Below are 23,807 nucleotides of genomic sequence, written 5' to 3'. Positions count from 1 at the left end.
AACTTAGGTAGGTCGCAGGGGTGATAGCGCTGAGACTTAACCCCTTTGCACCAGGGAGGCCCAAGGACGTAAGACCCTTTACCCAACAATCTTGCTAAATTCCCTTTTTAAATAGTTTGGATTATCTATATACTCTATTATGTCATTTATAATTACAAAGCTTTATTCTCCTGTTCGAGTGCTACTTTGTTTTGGCACTCTTGCATAGGACCTCTATTACAGCGTTAATTGTTGGCATCCTTGTCTTTTCTCCCAATCCTAGAATGAAAATTTGAGATTCACATGGTGGGTGAGGTTGGATAGCTTCAGGGTGGGTCAGTGAGGTATGAAATGAGCCTGGAAAATCTTGTCGTAAGTCAAGAAATACTCAAAGAATGATGAAGACATGTTGAGAGGGCACAATTTTCTTGAAGAAACTCTGGTGGCCAAATGGTGGCAAATTGAGTGAGCACTATAATATACACTGCTGAATAAAATAGGACACCAAAAGTCCACTGTCAGGATCTCTAAAACCATCCTCAGGTTCAGTACTTCACTAGAATAACTCATAAGACTCAGCAAACAGTTATATTCATGGGTATGATTTATTAAGAAAGTCATGTAGGGCAAAGTCCAGGAAAAACATGCAAGTAATTTCCAAGAACCCCAAATTCCTCAAGCAATGAGTTGTGATACCATATTAAGTGTTACCTATTAGGGGAGGGTTATAAGAAGTTCAGCGTCCACCATTTTATTGGTGCTGGTCACACAGGCACTATCTGCGAACATTCCAAAATTCCAGGCTACCAGAAGGAAAGCAAATGTTCAGCAGAAACCACATTGTAAAAGGAGTTTAGACACAATGAGCCTCACACTTTGGAAAGGCTTTATATCAGCATAGGAACTGTTTATGAAGTTTCCAGAAACTGGCCAGAGGCCAAACTGGGAAGCAGGCCATTTCAAGGATGGCTGTTCAGACTTATATTAACTCTTCTCATCCACTAATATGAACAAATGAATAAATCAAAAATTTGAGGGCCTCCCCGGTGGCGCAGCGGTTGAGCACTGGGTTGCAAAGCTGCCCACAGCCTCTGTAGCGCCGGTTTGATCCCTGGCTGCTCCCCGGTCACCAGAGGAGGGTCCCACATGGCGCGCAGACCTCTCCTGCCGCCCGCTGCTCCCCTCAGCAGTGTACTTCGGTCCTTCTGCCTGCCCTGCTCCCTGCTCTGGCTCTGGTGAATTCTCTCACCCTCCCGTGCTTCTGACTGTAGCCAGTGCTTGTATGTATGTATAAATAAATAAATCTTTTAAAAAAATTTGATAAGGAACAGGATATTTCCATAATTTCTCCATAAGACTTACAAAGGTGAAAAAAAAAAAGAACTTCACTGTGCAGAAGCCTAACAGTTCCCACCTTGTCATTAGTGATCCTCAGTAAAAAGACAAGTGGACAAGTCAGAATTCTGTGTCACTTGAAATATGTAGGATGCAGTTCAAACACAGTATCACTTATGACATTTCTGCAAAAAATTTGCATAACAAATCTAGACATAAGGAAACATTAGACAATCATAAGAAATTGAGTGATTATACAAAAATGACTGGTCTGTGATACTCAAAAAAGTCAAGGTCACACACACAAAAAGACCATACCAGTCTAAAGGTGACTAACCAGGGCCTCCCCTGGTGGCGCAAGCGGTTGAGCACTGCGCTGTGAAGCTATCCGCAGCCTTGGCAGCGCTGGTTCAATCCCGGTCGGCCAGCGAGGGTCCCACATGGCGCAACAGACCTCTCCTGTCTCGCCTGCTGCTCCCCTCAGCAGTGTACTTCGTCAGTCTGCCCCTGCTCTGTCTGTTCCTCGCTCTGTCTCTGGTGAATCCTCTCACCTCCCACACCTCTGGCCTGTACCCTGGTTCTTGTATATATAAATCTTTTATTTTTTTTTTTAAATTTTTTCTTTTTTTATAGAGGCATGTTTTATTTATTTGTTTGTTTGTTCGTTTGTTTCGTTTATACATGCACTGGGTACAGTCAGAGCGTGGGAAGGTGAGAGAATTCACCAGAGCCAGAGCGGGGAACAGAGCAGGCAGAAGGACCGAAGCACACTGCTGAGGGGAGCAGCGGGTGGCAGGAGAGGTCTGCGCGCCATGTGGGATCCTCCTCCGGTGGCCGGGGAGCAGCCGGGGATCGAACTGGCACCGCAGAGGCTGCGGGCAGCTTCGCAACCCAGCGCTCAACCGTTGCGCCACCGGGGAGGCCCTATATAAATCTTTTAAAAAAATAAAAAATAAAGGTGACTAACCAAACAGCAACTAGTGCAATTACTCTTTCTGCACTAGATCTTTTTGCTTTAAGACCGTGAAACTTGAGTCAGCCAATTACATGGTAGTAAGATTATCAATATTTATAACTTTATGTAAAAATATGTTCTTATAAGAAATATATAATTCAGATGTGATGGGACACATTACATCCCAAATATCTTAAGAAAAAAATGACAAATTACTCTTAAATATCTCAAGAATAAATGATTTACTAGTAATTTTTCTTTTAAGTTTTAGATTACCTCAAAATAATGTATTTTTTAAAATGACAACTTCCAGTATGATAGATGAATACCAGGAAATCTGTCTTCCTCATCCTGCCTTCAGCTACCTTGTTGAGCAAAGGCCTGGGTAAAATAAGGAAATCACATTGGCAATTTTTGCTTTATGTATCTGTAATCTGTAATGGAGTTGGAAGCTGTTATTAGGCACATATAAAATTTTATCTTCCTGGTGAGTTGAACCTGTTACTCTGAAAAGATAAAATGAAGTGCTCCAGGTAATGCTTTTAGTTTCAAGTCTGCTTTGATAGAAATTAAATAATAATTACATAAGGTGCCTTTCACCATCCTTATGTTTTCAGCCTATTTAAAGGTATCTCTGGTATACAGCATATAATTGTCTTTAAAAAAACTATGAAAAAATGTTTAGCATCACTTACTGTCAGGGAAATGCAAATCAAAACCACCACCTCTTATCAGTGAGAACAGCCCATTTCAAGAAGACCAGAAACAAGTACTGGTAAAGATGTGGAAAAAAGGGAATCCCTGTATGCTACTGTTGGGAATGTAGACTGGTCCAGCCCCAATGGAAAACAGTAAGGAGGTTTCTCAAAAGATTAAAACTAGATCTGCCATATGACCCAGCAGTCTACTCCTAAATATCTACCTTAAGGATACAAAAACACTAATTCAAAGAAAAAAACAACCTACGTGCCCAAATAGATGAGCGATCAGGAAGATGTTGTACATACAATGTAATACTACTCAGCTATCAAAAAAGATAAAATCATGCCATTTGTGACAATATGGATGGAGCTGGAATTATTGCTAAGTGAAATAAGTCAGAAGGACAAAGACAAATACCAGATAGCGTTGCTTATATGTGGAGTAGATATGAAACAAAGGGCCAGATAGAACCAAGCTACCCCTCAAAAGCTGACTATAGAACTGAGGCTGGGGGTTGGAGGGAAGAGGGGAAGCAGAGAAGAGCAAGGTAGGGGAGGGAAAACAATGGACTGTGCTGGTGCATTATGTTGTCTTAGTGGTGGGTGTGGTATGGTAATTCCTTGGGGAGGGGGAGATCCTAAACTTCTAATACACAAAGAATGATGGAAATCAAAGTTAACTGCAATTTAAAAAAAATCCAGATTGTCAATCATTGTCTTTTCCTAAGAATATTTAGTCCATTTAAACAAATCTGACATAATTACTGACCTGCTTGCACATATACCTGCCCTTTTATTGTTTGCTTTTCTTTTGTACTGCTTTTCTACATTCCTTTTCTAACAGATTTTTAAGTCTTGTTTAAGTCTTTCACTTGTTCATTTATTTCCTCAGCTCCAAGGGTGGTAGTTTTTTTCCTACTTGCTACTTGTGTTACATCTAAGAGTTCTATATTAACAATTACTAGTTTTCTTTTATTGGTACAATGCTTAAAAGGCGTTGACAACATTCAACACCCATTCCTGATAAAAGCAGGATTATTTTTAACATGATAAAATGTTTAGCCCTGAAGTCACCACTTTATTTAATGGTAAAACATTTAGAGTAAGAATAAGGCAAAAATGTCCATTATTTCTACTACTATTCTATATATAGTACTACTATATTGTTCTAGCGGTATTGTACTGGAGGTACTATACTCTTACTAGAGGTAAGAAAAATGAATTAGAGAAACAAAAACTGATGAAGAAGTAAAACATTTCTATTTGCAGGTGATATGATAGTATAGCGGGAAAATCATAGAGAGAATCAATGATAAAACTCAAACAACAAAATAATTCAGAAAGGTAGAAATATACATAATTAACAGAGAAATAGCTTTCAGTTTGCAAAAAAATAACCAGCACACAGTGATACAGAAAACCCTACTTCAGTAGCAACAAAGATTTAACACTTAGGAATAACCTTAACAAGAAATATGCAAAACCTATTGAGACAAATTTAAAACACTCCTGAATGACACAAAAGCAGGATGCTCTTGATTAGAATAGCTTAATAGCATAAAGATAACTGATAACCCAATATGGCAAATGCACAGGAATATACCCCAAATGGGTCAGAAATCTATTTAAAATTTAAAAATAATATAAACTTTAGGAAAACAGAGTCAGTTCATTTTTAACCTCAGTAATGAGAAAGGGTTTCCATTACCAAAATTAAGAGACTAGTTGGCTACATAAAGGTTTTTTTGCATTGCAAAAATCACCAGAATCAAAACCACAGGACAACTAATAATTGGGATAAGCTACTTGTAACATATCAAAGATAGTTAATATATAAAGAATTCTTAAAATTTGAGAAGGGACCAAAAACTCATTAATAATATGGAAATGAGTAAATGATACACAAAACAGATATTCAAATGGTCTTTAACATATAAAAAATTTCAATTTCATTCAAAGCTAGATGCAAATTACAACTACCATGAAATGCCATTTATTATCAGATTTAGCAAAATTATAAAGCATGACACATTCTATTGGCTAGATATTGTAAGAGGCACTCTCTAACATTCCTGGTGGAAGAAAACTGGTGTAACACGTTTGGGAGAAAATGTGATAGCATCTAACAAAAATAAATATGAATTTATATTTCAACCCAGCAATCCTATTTCTGAAAATTTACCTGTAGTTTCATCCCCACAATATGAAAATATATATGCTCAAGGTTATTCAATTATAGTATTATAATGGCAAGATACTGGAAATAACCTAAATGCATAAACATAAGAACTACATAAACTATAGTGTACAATATTAACACAGGAATACTATGTAATTGCCAAAACTTTTTGAGAACGACCTCCACAAACTGGCATATTGTAAAGTGAAAAACGTATAAAAAAAAGTAACTATGCTACATTTCATGTAAGACAAAGGGGAAATTAACACCCAACTACTCATTTAAAAAAAAGGAACATGCTAGAGCTAGGTTATCTAGATGGGATACGTACAAACAAAATAGAAAGTTAAGGAGAGATAGAAAGGACAGAAAGGATTAACACTTTCTGTATTGCTCTAACTTGGAGTTGTTAATGATTCACATACAAAAAAATTAACTTATGTAACTTTATAAAACAGTATTTTGATTATATACTATAAGGCTGAAAAGGAACTATAACACAAATATACTTAGTGTGTTTCTAGAAATTAAGTAAATCTAAGTGCATATAACATGGGACTACAAAGCCACATTTCTCACTGTTGGGACAAGTTACAAATATAGACAGGAACACTATAATCAATTCTGTGGGGTCAGATTGATATTGGAAGTATATGAACTCGTGGAGATGCACATACCTATAGTAGACATACATATAAATGTACATATATGTCAAGAAATACAAAAGTACATACATATATTTTCGAGCTGTTAAGCAGGCTAGAAGAAATGACATGTCAATACACCAAGTTAATTTTGCTTTCCAAGTGCCATTCTCTGGTAAAAGGAACTGTAAATTCTTAAAGAAATGAGATCCTAGGGCTGAAACTACTGTATCTTGTATCAGAAATTAAGGCAGTACTAAAAAAAAAAGGATGGGGATATGTTGAAAAGACAAAGGAGTCAACTGGAAAGGGTTTGCATGTCAAATATTGGAAGATTTGAGTAACAAAATAATGATATTAAGTAATGAGTTATAACCTATAGAATAACATTAGAATATACAAGCTCTTTATCAATAACTGAATAATGAATAGGGTAGAAAATTAAGAGCAGAACGATGTTGTAAACAGAAAATTATCATTTGACACATTATACAACCGTTACAGGAAGGAGCTATTATAAACAACAAACATGAATGCCTGCCAATTAGTGGGCAAAACCACTATTAGAAATAGTACTTACTGGGGTTTCCCTGGTGGCACAAGGGGTTAAGTCTCAGCACTATGAGGCTATCTGCAGCACTGCAGCTGCAGCTCAAGATCACCAACCTCCCAAGCCAGGCAGGTCTCCCACATGGCACAGCAGAGCTCTCCTTTCTGGCCCCCTGCTCTCAAAGCCTACACCTCAGCTCTTATATGCATAAATAAATCTTTAAAAAAAAAATAGTTTCAAGAATTTTCCCACAAGACACTTCTTAGACACAAAGGAAAAAACAGTAATTTGAAATGAAGAAATTGGCAGCTATCACCTTAAGCATGTGATCAAACTGACTGCTTGCTGAGACAAGTTGTTAATCTTGCTAAAAATGCATAAACCAAATCTAATCATAAGGGAACATTAGGCAAGCCCCAAAGTGAGAGATCTTTTCACAACTAATTGGCCTATATTTTAAAAAAATCTAAGGTCAGAGACAACTAAATTGTGTGAAAGTAAAGTAGACCTTTAACGAGGAAGACATTAGTGGAGGCTTCCCTGGTGGTACAAGGGATTAAGTCTCAGCACTATGAAGCTATCCGCAACCACTGCAGTACTAGTTCCATCCCTTGTATCCCTGGCCAGGGAGCTAATGCATATGGCACAGCAGACCTCTCCTGACATGCCTGCTGCTCCCCTCAGCAGTGTATTTCAGTCAATTGGCCTGTTCTGCTCCCTGCTTTCTCTGGTGAATCCTCTCACTCCCCGCACCGCTGGCCTACACCCCCATTTCTTGTATACGTAAAAAAATAAAAATAAATCTTGAATAAAAAGGACAGTGTAGCAAATGGTAAAATCTAAATGTTTGAGACAACAGTATTAAGGTAATATAATATTAATATATTAATTCCCTAATTTTGATAATTGTCCTGTGATTACGTAAGATGTTAACATTTGGAGAACATGAAAATACTTTTAGTATTTTTGCAACATTTTTTAAGTCCGAAAAATTTTCAAAATGAAATGTTAAAAAATTTTAAAGTCTAATCATTTGACCAGGAAAGTGACCTCAACAATCCCTGCACCATACATCAAGCTAACCTTATTAAGGAAAAAACATTTGAAACTCATAGCCTTTATTTGTAATCAAACAAGAAATTAATCCTAATTCAAACAATAGTTCAGATTTGTCATTTACTAAGGACTAACCTATTGGGCAACAGCATTATAAAAACTAAGAAAATATATAGAGCCAATGGATGGTAGACACTAATAAAAGAATACTTTCTAACGCTTAGGGATTTTCTATAGCACAAAATAGACTAGACTCTGGCAGTGCATGAAGATTTGGATTAACCCGAGATACTGTAACCTTTATAGAACTATGTGCTAAATTAGGCAGATTTCAATAAATACTTTTAAATCTCCGATTACTTTGGCCAACAACCTAGGCAAGAGCAATAATATCATTTTTCTCTTCGTTAAAAATGAAACAATTATGTGCAATAGAAAATGAGAACACTATTGAGTTTGACAAATTTATTGGTATTTTAGTAAAGACATTCATCTCAGTCGTTTTTCTCTCCTATCTTGACCTTAGGTTAATATCTCATTTGAGTCAAGAAAATAGTATGTAGGAGAGGGATGTTATCTTAACATAAACATTAAAATGGACAAAAATGGAAAGTTTGCCTACATCAAAGCAAGTTAAATTCATGTATCCTGATATTTAAACCATGTAAGAAAGAACTAATAGTTCTATATACATTTCCATTGTTTTACTTGGGGCTTACTCTAAACTTAAATGCAAGTGAACAAAGTGTTAGGAATATATACAGGCTGCTTCTCTGGAGTTATACCTATTAAAAGAGCTCAGCAGTAGTTACCACCATAAAACAGTCTGAATTGCCTGCAAATTTAATATTGTAGTTTTCAAGGAAATCATTTTGTTTCTTTTACCTGTGACTATGCTTTTAAAAATGTGTATAGCTTTCACATTAAAAAAATAATTCATACACAATACAAAAAAACAACCTTACAACATAGATCTAATAAAGTATATGTGGTCAAAAGTTCCATAAGATGTTTGAAGATGCATTTTCTTTCTTTCCATTTTACCTAAAATGTGCTTTTGAGAGGTCATTGGTCAATATGTATTCACCTAAAACAGACATATTACTGGACTAAATAAGAAATCCTGTAGTAAGTTTAACTCAAAAATGTGTTTCATAAATTAGTAATCTAAATGCTTTGACAAAGTTACAGAAAGTGCATCTTCTTGTTTTCCATCTTCATACAATGTTGACTTTTTTTGGTGTTTATACCTTTTAAAAAATAAAAACAGCCAAATATTTAAGTATTATGTACATTTAAATTTTTGGTGGTGGTCTGTATTTTAAAAGAAACAGCTTCCATATGATTTGCCTCAAATTCTGGTGGAAATGCTTAAAGGAACTAGCTAATAACAAAAATCAAGAGAAGCATATTCAAAATACTAATTTACTTTGGTAGCAATTGGTTGTTCTTTGAAGACTAAAGAAGGTAGACAAGACCCATTAAGGTGAAGTGGGCTCTTTCAAATACTCAACAGTTAACACAAAATAAAAAAATTTTTAAGAGTTAAGCATCTTTATCCACAGATAGCAATGCAATACCTAGTTTATGATGACTTGAAACAAAACAAATGCCCATTAGGAAAAAAAAATTGTGTTTAATTTTATCTAATTTACTTTCATCAATAGTCCAGTAACATTTTCCTCCCAATACAATACTCTCTCTCTATAAGGCTGTTCCAGGGAGCCAGTTTAGCTAATAAGGGAGTTAAAGAGAGTAATTGCTTGCAGTTTAAATAGGCAATAACTTGTTGCTTCCTTCTCAATGTGCTAATAGTTGTGTCTAAAAAAATATGCAATTCTTAAAAAGGTACCATATCTGATTATCTGTAACCTTTGGAAACTAATCACAAGAAACTACAAAATTAGTAAATGTCTTGAAATCTGCATATAAAACATAAATTACCTCTAATTTCAAACTCTCATTTATTAGTGTACCACTCAATCTTTTAAAAAAAAAAAAAAAAAAAGGCGGCTCCAAAGATAAGTCTTATAACCATTCTTTTAAAAAGGAAACTGTTCCTTTTAACTTTACACCCACCCCACTCCCCAATTTCAAAACACATCATTTAATTGTCTTGGTCATGGACATTTCCAAGATGAGACTTTATATTTCGCTCCCATAGCTTCTGGTTATCAGAAAAGCCATGCTTTCCTTTATTGAAGGAGTTTGGTCCAGCTGAAGTTGGCGTATCCCTGTGTTAAAAGAAAGGAATTTTATTTAAAATGCTATATAAAATTTTGGGACTATGCTTTTAACTCATTCAATACACATTTGTTTAACACTTACAAACACAAACTGAACCTTGAAGCCCTTTAGAGCTTTTTATTCTTTTAAAAAGATTTATTTACTTATTTATGCACACAAGAACTGGGGTGTAGGCCAGAGGTGCAGGGCGTAAGAGGATTCACCAGAAACAGAGTGGGGAGCAGCTGGGAGACAGGAGAGGCCTGCTGTGCCATGTGGGTTAGCTCCCTGGCTGAGCATCGAATTAGTAGCTGGCAATAGCTGGTGATAGCCTGATAGCGCTGAGACTTTATTTAACCCATGCACCACCAGGGAGACCCTACCCTATCAAAGCTTTTTAAAAATACCCTTCCCACAGACCCAGTTCTAGAATTTCAGAATCAGTACATCAGAGGCTGGATCTGGTAAATCCATAATCTTAACATTTAAGGTGATTTTGATACACAGCTAAGGGTGGCAAGCATTAATTTTAATATTGTTGCTCACAACCCATTAACAGGATAATGAAATCAATTTGGTGACATGCTATCAGCATTTATAAAATTTAAAACCAAAGAAAGATGAAAATGTATCACATATGAAAAACTTCATAACGTTCTGTTTCTATTTCTGATATTTATAAATATGCACAGTGGTTATTAGGTTAGTGTCAGATGTGTTTCTTACTTTAGTTCTCAGTATGAAAAGAAGGTGGGCAGACAGCCACTTGGGCTGTTCCTATTTGAATCAGACGAAGTCTAAACACTGACGATTGTGTACAGATTTAAGCAATTATTTCTTTGGGAGTTTAAACATTTCCATTTGGTAGAAATGGAGACAAAGTATGGGCTCACTTTAAACTGAACTTTCTTATTATTTTTAAGTTACCCATTCATGCATACAAACACAGGAAAGTCTTTAACATAATTAACTTGAAATGAATGTTATTTCCATGATAAGAGAAACAATGGAAGAAAACAAAAAATTAAAATACCTTTGTCTTATTTTGTATCTGGCATCTAAATTAGGGGAGGGGGGTGGAACCCACATAAGATAAAGTAGTGGAAATGACATCATAAGGGAAAGCCATTTATTTTGTACCAAAATAAATTAATTTAAAATAAAAACCATTTTTCCTAGTTATTTCTCATTTGAAAAAATATAGCTTACAAGTATTTGAAAGAAAGAGCTTTAAATCATGAGTTTTTCTGGGCCTCTTTGGTGACCTAGGAGTTAAGTATCAGCGTGATCACCGCAACAGCCTTCTGTGGCGGTCTGAGTTCGATCCCCGGCCAGGGAACTAACCCACATAGAGCACAGCAGACCTCTCCTCTCTTGCTTGCTGCTCCCCTCAGCAATGTATTTCAGCAAATCTGCCTATTCTGCTTCCCACTCTGCCTTTGGTGAATCCTCTCACCCCCAGCACCTCTGACCTACAGCCCAGTTCTTCTATGCAAAAATGAATAAATGAAATCTTTAAAACAAAACAAAAAATCCTTAATTTTTCTAAAGACACCCATTATATCTTAGCAGGAGAGAAAATAAGACCACTGATAGCTCACAAAAATATTTTACCCAAATATGCAAGAAGGTCTGAATACTAAAAAAATATGTGCACTTTACTCTTGCTCTTAAATTCACTGCCATTTTCTACCCCCCCCCCCCCAAAAAAAAAGCTTTTTCACAGTGAAAAATTTAATACCTTCCAATATTCTTCATCCTCATCTTTGCTTCTGGAGGCATTTCCTCAGGTTCACTCTGGAGGAAAAAAAAATAAGATGATTATGAATAATGCTAAACTTTACAACTAAGTCTTGATATTTTTAATATCATAATTTAATAAAAGGAAAAGTTTTAAAAAAGATATGAATACCTTCTAGTGTGCTGATTTTGCATAAAGAAAAAATTTGGTTAAAAAGTTGATATTCTAGAACTCAAACCATTTATTTACTATGTGCTGCACAGTGTGTTACAATGCTTTAATATTCACTACCTTTAACAATCCACAAGGCGAGTCTGATTATTCTCATTTGCATTTGTAGTAGAGGCATAAAAAAGGTTAACAAGTCCAACATCACAAAGCTAACACATTGCTATACAGTCTGCAGCCAAAGCAAAGGCTCTTAACTACTTTACTGTATTTACCTTCTCAAAACTGTCTCTTTTTAGGAACTCCCTTAAAAAGGAAAAACAAAAAGCTGATGGCCTTAGCTTACGGAAGTATTTCTTGGCTTGCCCAAAACAAATCCTGCCTGTTTAGTACCCAATTCATATTACTTTTCTTATATATTCTTCCAAGCCATTCCAATCCCACAGTATTTATACTCCTCTGAATGTAAAATTTGTATCCATATTGCTTTGGAGCAATTACTCATGTAGCCTATAACACTAACTTGTCACACAATGGGGCCTTAAGTTGGTGTATGCTGTAAAGTAAGAGCACCTAAGGTAGAAAAGCACAGCTAAAATTATGCTTAACACCCCTATCTCTTTTATAAGCATTATGAGAGAGGGTCACGCCTAAGTAAACAGTGAGAAACATCTAATGCTTGCTCTGAAATGTGCTTATTATTGAGTAGAACTTCTGATAGAATCACTGGCCATTTGTTAATCTTCCTGGGGATACAAAGAGTTATCTATTATAGCAGCCTTTTTTTTCAAGAATGAATGCATATTAGATGTTACATCACTGAAGACTTCAACTAAATGATCAGAAATAGCAGTACTGAATTTTCTTTTGGATCCTAAGTACTTCTCTACACATACACATTATTCATAATAAGCATGCACTGATTTGGTTCTTAAGTTTCTTGCCCCAAAGTCTGTAATACTTTAAAATAATCCCATAATCAAATCAAATTAAAAAAAAAATACAGATTTTGCAGGTGTCACAAAGACTATTCAGTTGCAAAGAAAAATTCCTAAGTATCATTAATACAACAAAAAATAACATCTTCCTTACAGAACATTGTTAAAAGAAAACAAAACAGGTATCAACTTACATCTTCATCTTCATTAAAAGCTGCTGCTACTGAAAGGGTTTTTGGAGCAAGAGTTGGAATCGTTTCTTTAGGCTTCTAAAGAAGAAACATTGAAAAGAATATCATATGATGTTTTTACTGGCTTGTTCAATGATAGCAATAATCTTCAGAGAATCAACTTTATGTTTTTAGAAAAATAGTAATGCAGAATAAGTTTTGAATAAATCCAAATATTTTTTGAAAATGTTGGTTAGAAATGTAGGTTTTACTTTGTATGTTCATTTGTCTTCCTCCTACAAAAGATTTTCTAGTTAGGATATATAATGTCATTTATACCTATATCTAGTTTAAGTACAAGAAAATTCTAATACTTTCGCACATAGTAACATTAAAATTAAGTACAGTGTGCCTGAAGAATATATGAGGGTCTCCCCTGGTGGCGCAGCGGTTGAGCACTGGGCTGCAAGGCTTCCCGCAGACCCTGCAGCGCCGGTTCGTTCCCCGGCCCCTGGTGAGGGTCCCACCAAAAAAAAAAAAAAAAAAATATATATATATATATATATATATATGAGATACCAAGAACCATTTTTCTACTAGCTAGCTTTCAGTCTTTTAGCTTACTTTAAACATCCTTCATCCACACCATTTCTTCTCTTGATCCAACCTACATTTCTGAAGTAAACTGTCATCACTGCCTCCATTCTCTCACCACCATTCAGTCTTCAAACTTGCTAAAACCTGGCTTCCTCACCTAGTATCAAGTGGTGCTATCCTTTAAAGTCACCAGACTGGAATGCTGCATTTGATTCTAGTTACTGGCTTCGATTTGAAAACATTCACATATTAGTTTCTTTGACACTGCTTTTTATTGGCTATTTTCCTAATTTTCTGACCTTTTGTTCCCTATTCCCCTTCTGTCCATAGTGACTTTTCCGACTCTGCAATTTACTGGTCGATGTCATTCATCCTCATAGTTTTAACTACAAAACTTATGTCTATATCCCTAAAGAGGATGTCACCTGCCTACCAGACAGCTCCACTTAAAAGTTCCCATGGGCACTTTAGTTTCATAGTGTTCCTAAGTACTAAAGCCAGAAAACTTTTTTCCCAATTTGCACATTCTAGTCTAAGGTCCTACTGACTAGATCTTTTATTAAATAAGAACTGTATCTCCCTATGTCTCCCTATCAAACTATCACACTAGCAACACCTAAGGTCTCTTAGTATTACTTATGAACTACTGTTAGAAATACCAGCTCCCAACCATATCTTTTTTCCCTTCTATTCCTCTATACCAGTACTAGAGTGATGGTTCTAAAAGGCAAATATGTTTAAGGGTTGAAACTCCTTATAATGGTTCCATGGCTCTGCTGGAACCTAAAAATAAAATCAAACTATGTTATGGAAAACAAATCCTTTATGATTTGGTCCCATGGTCTCATTTTGGAGACCATTTCTATATATTTGCCTACCAAATACTTTCCGACTATTAACGATCTCCTGGATGTACCAGTAAGCTTCACATATAAATAGCCTCTGCATGAAATTCCTTTTGAGATGCCCTTTTGCCACCTGCCTGCACTTAAGACCAACTCAGTGCCTCATCAGTGAAATCTTCTCTGACCCACTGAAACAAAATTAGTCATTCATTCTTCTGTAACATACATACTTTTTAGAAGCAGTTCTCGCTTTCCAAGGAATATAAAAATATCAATCCACAAACATACTAGCATAGTTGCTCTTTGAAAGATGTCAAGTATTTCATGTAGACATAAGACACAACTATTTCTTGATCAAGTATCTTTTCACATCATGTAATTGAAAGTAACGAAGTAACAGTTTCTATTATATTTTTGTCCCATACCTCATTTCCCCATGAAGATTGTTTAACACTATAGTTTATGAAAACAGTTTTACTAAGTAAGCTTTTTCAAACATAAGCCTCCCATCTAAAATGATTATCATTTACTAAATAATACCAATGATTTAGAAAAAGAAGGAACCTGGATATCTGATTTAGAGCGTATACTGAGCCCTGGTAAAGTTTACTATTCAAAGGGAACATCTGTGTGAGAATACATGTTTAATATACTATCAAAAAAGATAAATATTTATGTAGTTAGCTCTATTGAATAAAAAAAAAAAATAAACAAAAAGAATGGCTCAAATAGGGAGAAAAGCCAAGAAGCAATGAAGTTATAAATGCAATGTCTTTTGATCAGATTGAATATTTTTTAAAAAGGAAAAACAGCAAAGAATTGGGTTAAGGGTCCTCTTTTAAAACTAGAAGTGTATTTCAAATACACTAGTAGAGACCTGATGGGTATCGTATTTTTTAAGATCTCTGAATGAATGTCTAGTACAGAAATAAGACTGTACGCATCTTGCAAGTAAGTATTAATTTCTACAGAGCAGACATGGCTAAACAACCCAAAAGTATTGTTGGGATTTTTCTTCTGGTACAAGAATGTAACTGTTTTCTAAAGTCAATAGCAATACACAATTTAAGCAACTTTTCTTTCTTGACAAAGAATCTATTTATGTCATTTTTGTAAGGTCAGAAATAGTCAAATTTCCAAACTTCATATGCTTCAATCCAGTATTTAAAATACTTTCCAATTATTCCATAGTTAATAAGTATAAATTCAAGGTTTGCACCTTAAAATAATTAATCAAAAGTTGATTTCCAAAGGGCTTCCGTCATAGCATATATAGTACTCAATGTCCATTTGCAGCTCTAAAAATAATTGGGAAGCTCTTCCTATCAAGCAATACCTTATCAATATTAATATTTTAAGATATAAATAAAGTGATTTCTAGACATACTATTTTCAATAATTCTGGAATTGAAAAATAAGAAAAATAAGCTGAAATTCTCTTTGGAAATATTTTTCAGGTTTTGCTCAATTAAAAAAATTTTTAAATTATCACTTTATAAATCATGTTACTATAGCAGCTGTTACTTTACATATAATAAACCTAAATAAAAAGCACACCAGCTTCTTTGAGATAATTCATCAGACTTTTTTTTGAACACAGAGCTAAGAACTTTTTAAGATGTATGTTCACCACCAAAGTACCTTTAAAGCTTAATTTATCTTTACTTAGTAAAAGCAAGTTTCCAAAACAAATTCTGAAAACCCCTTACAAATATCAGATGTAAAATAACAACTCACACTTGATCCAAGTTTGATGGATATGGCTGAGGCTTTCTTTGTCGTCTGACTACCTATGGCAAATCCAAACTTGGAGATCTTTGTAGGCTTTGTTGGGAGGTCTGCAGCTTCTTCTTCAGCTGATCGCTTCTCAGCGCTGCGACTGGAACTTTCCCCTCCATTACTGGAAGAAACAGTCTTAGTTTTCACAGGTTTTTCTGCTTCTTCTTCAGGTCCTGGTGAAGTCGAAACAACTTACCAAGATGAGCTATTTTTACTGAGCAGATTGATGGGAGCAGCAACCTCAAAAAGCATCGTTATAAGGAAGATACCTCTGCAGTTGTCACCTACTGACCCAACAGTCTCTTCCACTGTTTGTTAGAGTATACAGCAGGAACTGAGATTGTGTGGCAGTAGAAGAGGCTCCCATGAATTAACTAGCATAAAATACAGAGCAATTTAAAATTATAAACACAGAGTTCACAAAAGACCCTTCAACTAAATATTATATAAATTGCACAGTAATCTAGATATTTGTGGTATTTTGCATTTTAGGAATTAAGGTCTATAAATTCTTCTACAGTTTGGGAGCAATCAAGTCACATCATAGGATAATACATTTGACTAATAAATTCTAATATTATTCAATATATACTAATAGTTATACAAAGTAGCTAATTATGGGGCCTCCCTGGTAGCACAAGGGATTAATACTGTCTGAACACTATCAAGCTATCACCAGCCACTGCAGCAGGAGTTTGATCCCCAGCTGGCCAGGGCAACACACCTGGCACAGCAGACCTCTCCTGCTTCGCCTGCTACTCTCCTCAGTCGTGTATTTCAGTAGATCTGCCTATTCTCCTCCCCACTCTGTCTCTGGTGAATCCTCTCACCCCCGGCACCTCTGGCCTACACCCCAGTTCTTGCATGCATAAATAAACCTTTTTTTAAAAAAAAAAAAAAGCTAGTTATGAACAACCCATTATTACCCTCAATATACCCTGAAGTAATTGTCTTCAGTAATGTGCTTCTTGGGTACATCTAAGAGTTGAAAAGGAATTTCAAGGAAGACTCCAAGGTCACCTGTTATACGCTACCTTTAAGAACTATTAACAATTATACTTAGTTTTACACATTTTTTCTCATGAAAGATAAGCTTATTAAAATTTCAAATAGTAGAAGGCATACATATATAGGCTTTCAATGAAAGATGTCTTTCAGTAATTTTGCTTGCATTTATATTAAGTCAATGAAGAACATAGTTTGCATCTTGAATATCTTAGGTCTGTTATACAAGAAGGTTATTTACCAACATATTGGGAAGACAGAAGGCTGGTTGATTACTAAAATTTTAGCTTGCTTTCTCACCCAACAGAATGTATTCTGTTACATTGACAGTCTATTTCCAGAGAAAAAGAAGATGCTCTAAAAGGATGGCCCTGACGAACAGTTAAGAAAACAGGAGAAAAAGCTAGAATGGGTGAAAGGAGGAAATCAAACACAGAGAGACTATCAAGTAATGGACTCAAAGCCTGGAGGCTATTGCTCTCAATCTACATGGCTTTGGAATGATGGGGTCTCTACACTAGCAAGTTCTTTGAACAGAACATTTTTTGCCTAGAAGAAAAATAAAAGGAACGCTCTATTCCCACTTTTTTTTTTTTTTTTTGGTAATCTATTCCCTTTAGATATTAGAAATTAAAGTTATAATGAATTAATGAGCAGAATTAGTTTTAGGGATTTCGCCAGTTTACAAAGATGGTACTGGAATGGTTGTTTGAGGTGCAATTCACTTAAAGATAATAAGTTTACAAAAGCACCTGAAAAATGAAAGGCTGCCATTCAACAGCTGAAATAGAGTTCAATTATGAATTTCTTAAAAAAAGTATTTTCAAAGTCTAGGTTTATTAAAAGAATTTATGCTAAATATATTACATTCTGTTTATAGTTTTAATCAAGTATGAATTTTACAGTGTAATTTAAACAGTAATTACTTCCTTGTGATTGACACACAGCTAAAATTGAAAACTCATTGGTTCTATGGGTGAAATAGAAAATTTTATATGAAATAACCTTTATATAAAACAATCAATAAACTGAAAGCACAAATTCTGTGCAAACACAAACTCTGAGAACATTACAACAAATAGCATAAAGCACATTTCTTGACTATAGTATAAGTGGTCTTTGAACTGTGATCCGGGGCCTTCCTGTTGGCCTAGGGACTAAATCTCAGCTCTACATTCCAACAAAGAAACAACCCACACATGGCCACATACAGCACAGCAGACCTCTCCCGTCTCGCCCACTGCTCCCCTCAGCAGTGTATTTCAGTAAATCTGCCTGTTCTGCTCCCCACTCTATCTCTGATGAATCCACTCATTGCCCCCATACCTTGGCCTACACCCCAGTTCTTCTATGCAAAAAACCAAAAAACAAAAAAACTGTGACTCAAGTATGTAATTAAGGCAGAATTCTAATTCTTTTAAAACCTATCTTCTCTTAAAGGTCTCCCTTCACCCAGAAAACAGTTCTGGAACTGTTCCATAAAGCATACTGAGAAAAACTGAAAACAATTCTTACTATCATATTAACATTAAATTCAACAAATAGCTGAACTAGTATATGCTAGCACATGGAACACAGTATTATCTATCCAATCCCATAATGCTACAGGGAAGATTTCTATAGATTGTTCTTTAAAAAAAGGGGGGCGTGGTCATGGTGGCATGAAAAAGGAGTGAGAAATGCTATCATTTAGTAATCAACTGGCAGTAACTTAATTTTATTCACATCTGTCTTGTCATCTGAAGAGACAAATCATTAAGACCACCACAAACTAGTAAGTCCACACTGAAGATTAAACATACTATGTCCAACAGGACATTTCTATACACAACTGATTCCAGACCCTGCAATTTCTGGATATAGTAAATAACTGTTTGCCCTTGATCTCTAGATTTTATTTTTTAAAGCAACCGTTAATGTTCAATAGTTTTAGAAAACATATACTCTTCCATGAAGAGGTGTGAATAAGGGAGTTTAGGAAGGTGGATTCACTAGAAGGACTACTAACTTAGCCTTAAATGGCTCAATGTGATATATGGATTGAGGAGTTATTTTCTTTCATTTTATGTAATCATCTTCTAACAATTATGTAGCAAAATACACAAAACATTCAGGAAATAAAGTAAATGAAATAAGAGATGAAGATGGAAAAATATGAGCAAAATCTAATTACTGATTGTTACTACAATTTCTGCAATTCTATAAAGTTCATTGAAAGAGCCAATTATTCTAATCTCATGTGAGCTTTGAAATATACCATTAAATATCAACATTAACTCCTAAATATCAAATGTATTTTTTAAACATAATGTGGATTCTTGGAGCTTTTAATCAACTGTTACTTTCAATTTACTTAATGAGATGTTTTCTATCTTGGGATTGTGGAAAACAAAATTTTGGATAATTAACTAATGTGAAAACTTTTAACAATGTGATTATATTTTAAAGAAGTACATAAAGGGCCTCCCTGATGGCTTAGGGGTTAAAGTCTCAGTACTATTCAGCTATCGCCAGCCACTACTGTGAGTTCAATCCTGGCCAAGGACCTAACCCATAACGCATAGCAGACCTCTCCTGTCTGGAAAGCCAGCTGTTCCCCTCAGCAGTGTACTTCAGTAGATCAGCCAGTTCTTCTCCCCACTCTGACTCTGGTGAATCCTCTCCTCCCCACCCCTGGACCTCTCTGGCCTATACCCCCGTTTTTGTATGCATAAATAAATATCTTTTTAAAAAATTACGTCAGTTTTTTAAAATCATACATCGCTTTACAAGAAAATGTGGACAAAATTATATTGAATTACTAGTTTCTTTATCAAGAAATATTTTAACTAGGCTATTTTTTTCTAGTTTATACATTCTGAGCAAACAAAATGTGCACAGTAATAAATGTAAAATCAAATTATACAAGGTATAGCAACCTTTTCCCAGTGAAAGTGGGTTAAAAAGTTAAGTGGGTTAAAAAGTTACCTAATAACAAAGTTTAAGTCTGTGAGAGTACCCTTTGTGATCCATTTGCATTCTGTAGCTGAAAAAAGGCACATAAGCCACCTCTCTCTTAAATCGGGGGCAAACATTAAAATGAGAACATATTCAGGCTCTTCTAGTGTGTGGCATCATGTCAATTTCATTAAGGTCATTCTTCAATAAGCTTAAATAGCCTGAGACCACCACGATTACCTGGATAGCTCTTAGTTGTAGAATTTCTATTTCAATGGGCTACCAACATTTAGCTAAAGGTAGAATAGCAAAATCTACCCAAAAGCCTTACTCTTGACATTAGTGCTTTTCTTTATGGTGAGAGAGGTGGGTCTTAGTGACATAAGCTCATGTTAACTATGCAGGTAATTTCATGAAAAATGTTTATATGTCAAACTTATAGAACTGTTCAATACAAATTAAAAATCAGAATATTCTCTAGGAAAGCCCCTAAAACAGATATGATAGTTTCAAAACGGTGCCTATTGCCACATAATCATGAAATTAACAATACCTGTAGTACTAAATCTTTTAATTTTGATTCCTTTGTACTATTTTATTGTAAAGAAAGGCAAATTATGTAGCAGTTATTAGGGATATTGCTTATTTTAAGTTACCAAGGAGAAGACCATAACAATCTTTGACAGCGATCAGCAAAGATAATCTTATGCCTCCCCCTTCTTTACATGCTATAACAGAACGTTGAGACTACAGAATACCTCTAACTGAAACGATGGTGGATATATTAGAGAAATTTTACTGACAAGATAGATTATTGCTGCACATTAAAGACATCTGTCAAGATAGTTAACAATTCAATCTAAAAGTTAAAAGATAATCTAAAATCCGATAAAAATCTTTACACCTTTTTCCCCCTCAATCTAATCATTTTAACTTAATCCTCGACAATTTCCATACAATTTTTGAGGGAAAAAAATCCTTAATGAGGTAGTACTAAATAGTTCAAACTGCTGTTGATAAGCTATTTTACTAGTTAAGGGGTAGGGGGGATGGAGGAAGGAGGGTGAGTTTGGCTCAATTATGTTTTTTCTAAAAAGGAAATTCTGGCCCAAAATATATTAACATTACATTCTTTCGATTTGGCTCCCAAGGCAATTCACATTAAATATCACATTAGTAGGTCCTAATTGTCATCAGCTAAGAACCTGCATTTCTCATGTTAAATATTTTCAGAGATAAGACTCGAGGGACTTGTAAGAGAGTAATACTTAACAAGTTTTGAAAAAATCATAATCTGAAGAAATTATGATCAGTTCGCACGTGCTAATAAAGTTAACTTGCCTTACACGACAAAGAGGGGGGAGCTGGAGAGATTACATGAAGTTCCTTTTCCCTAATGCACAAAAACCAAATTTATAGGGATGAAGGGGAGGAATAAAAAATAGATGTAATGTATAACTATCTTCGTTCTACGTCGTGACAAAAATACAAGACTCACGTTAGCCTATCTAACCATTAAACAGCGGGGAAAAAGGGAGCTGTGAACAGTCTAACTCAAGAAAGGCAGATACTTCAAAGAAAGACAATCGCTCCCTAACCACAGACCCCGCAGCCTAAACCAGCAGGCAGGCAAAGGCATTTCTCTTTTCCCTCCCTTGCCTTGAGCCATGATCTTGCTCGAGGGTTGGTGTTCGGCTTGAAAATAAAGAAAAAAGGTCCGGGTCGTCCACCTCCTCAACGAAAGGAGAGCAGCGAACGTAACTAACTCCTAGGTGTAAGTGAGAGGCCGGCACCGTCGGAAACTCGGCCTCCGGCCAGCCCCGGGGGCCCGGGCGCGGCGCCCGCTCAGTGCGTGCGCGGGTTTTGTGTGAAGTGCGCCTCCGGGGTGGCGGCCGCGGCTCTGCACCGCCGCTGCCGGTCCCACCCTTAGTTCGGCCCCTCTTTCTGCTGCCCATCTCCCTTCTCGGAAGTAATGCCTCCGCTGGGGCCAGGAGGTGACGAGCAGTGTAGGCTCCCCCCCCGGCAAGAAGAAATGTGGGCCCGGATCCCAGAGGATCCCAGCGGGCCGCACCGGGCGTGCCCAGGGCTCGTCTGGGCCCAGCACCTAGCCGGGTGGGCGCCAGATTCGCCCATTCTCACTCCCCCCAACTCCCCCCACCCGGGGGATCTCAACGAAAGGCCCAGCGCATCCCACGCAGCCCGCGACGCTGGGGTTGTGTTCACCTCCGGCGGCTGCAGTTCGCTGCGGCTTCTCAGCCTTCTCCTCTCCCGCCTTCCCGTCCGCCATTTTCCCCGCCGCGGCCTCCCCGGCTGCCACGCCAAGGACGTCACGGCCCCGCCCAGAAACCATTGAGTTTGGAGCCAGCCGGCGAGGCGGCAGCCTAGAGCGCCCTAAGAAATTGAAAAGCGGCCCTTTCAAAAACGGAAGTGGATGTGACGTCATCGGCACGAGTCCTCTCAGGAAGGGCGGGGAAAGCAGGGCTGTTTCTGTGAGGATTGGTTGGCGGCACGGGGACATAGAAGTGGGGGAGCAGCCCTCTGGGAACTATGGTGGGGTCTTGTAAGGTGTTTGTACACGTGAGTTTGGTTGCAGCTGAAGCTAGCCGGGTCTATCATTCTTGTCTTGCTGGATCCTCTTGTGTTTATGCAAGGGAAAAAGGAAAAAAGGCGGGCGGTGTGGCCCTACTTGAGAAAACGACCGCCCATCGAGCGCCCTCTAGTGTCAGACTCGCTCGTTTAATCCTCACAATAGTCCAGTGCGGAATTAGCCTGTTACTTAGCTGTGCGAGTGGAGGCCCGAAACGGTAATTTATCCAAGGTCACGTAGCCAACGGGTAAAACCTCATATAGGATGTAATTTTCTGTACCAAGTAAAGAGACGTTACTTCATCAAGCAATGCAGAAATTCCTACCATACTTGCTGTAGTGCCAGGATGGGCCAGAGCAGGTTATCTAGCATCCCGGCAGTCTGGGTAAAGGAGGAGCCCTGGAGTCCTCTGTGGCTTTCAGTGAGCTCCTACATGTAGTGCAGCAACCAGGCACAGGGCAGGCAGGGGTGGGAGGGGGCCAGGTGGCGGGCAGGCCCCCAAGCCCCCGGCAAATCTTCACTCTGGGCTTCTCTTGCCTTCTTTTTTCCCTTCTCTCTCTTGCTTCTTTCTCCTGCCTCTGCTTCTCTTGGTGACTATCTCAATACTCCTCCGGTGGCTCACAGAAGTAAACAAGACAGCTTACAACAGTGTAACAATTGCAGGTGCCCCATCAAACCTGCCATTCCTGATGGTGGGAGGGCAGAAAAGCCTGAAAACCATTTACCCTACAATATACAACATTACAGAACTTAGTCTTAAAAGAGTCAGAACGTGGGTTTGATTCTTTGTTCTTTTTACTGGCTGAGTAAAACTTAAAGGGCAGACCTATGATTTCTCTATAAAATGGAAATAGTATCTCCTCAACGGGTGAACATGGACATCAAATTATATAATTTGTGAATACCATTCCTGGTCACTTTGTGTGTGTGTGCGAGAGAGAGAGAGAGAGAGAGAGAGAGAGAGAGAGAAAAGCTTCCTGATATTTTTTTGGCAACAAGCTGTTTAAAAAATCGTTTTTTTCACAGCACTTTGTGCTATTTCATATGTGAAAGGTGATTTTATGGATGGATGACAGGTTCCAAGTCTGAGTGCAGAAAGTGTGTTTCCCATGACAGAAACAGGATGGCTTGGTAGTGTTCTAGTAATTTGGTGGCACATATGTAAAAGTGCCCACATAATAGAACAGGTACTCAATTCATTTTTTTCTAGATGTGACGTCACAAGTTAATTTCACGGAGGCTCACTTCTCTTATTTTTTAAATGTGGACATAGGTGAGATTTCCCTGTGCAGTTGTGTATTTATTTATAGAGGCCTGTATTTTTAAATGAGGACAGCGAAGTTCAGAGTGGTCAGGTACAGCTATGTAGGGTAGATTCAGTTCTGTATACCATAGAGCTAAGGGTAATAAAAATT

General features: G+C 36.9%; 1 protein-coding gene across 6 annotated transcripts; it reads right to left on the bottom strand.

Annotated features, from left to right (window-relative positions):
• Positions 1 to 9,506: 9,506 nt before the first annotated feature.
• PCNP (PEST proteolytic signal containing nuclear protein) lies at positions 9,507 to 22,155 on the bottom strand (the record flags this gene model as incomplete). Of its 6 annotated transcripts, none has more annotated exons than XM_084231472.1 (5): positions 9,507 to 9,633; positions 11,367 to 11,422; positions 12,667 to 12,741; positions 15,822 to 16,036; positions 22,029 to 22,155. In XM_084231472.1, 5 exons carry the CDS (start codon positions 22,153 to 22,155, stop codon positions 9,507 to 9,509), a joined length of 600 nt encoding a protein of 199 aa, XP_084087598.1. The 6 variants fall into 6 exon arrangements, with proteins under 6 accessions (XP_084087598.1, XP_084087599.1, XP_084087601.1 ...); XM_084231473.1 differs by having other exon boundaries at positions 12,667 to 12,738; positions 22,029 to 22,092; XM_084231475.1 differs by having other exon boundaries at positions 12,667 to 12,695; positions 15,875 to 16,036; positions 22,029 to 22,092.
• Positions 22,156 to 23,807: the final 1,652 nt, after the last annotated feature.

This window comes from Talpa europaea, assembly GCF_964194135.1.
Source record: "Talpa europaea genome assembly, chromosome: 4".
Taxonomy (NCBI): domain Eukaryota; kingdom Metazoa; phylum Chordata; class Mammalia; order Eulipotyphla; family Talpidae; genus Talpa; species Talpa europaea.
Note: the sequence above shows the minus strand (reverse complement) of the source record. Positions and strands in the feature narration are given on the sequence as shown.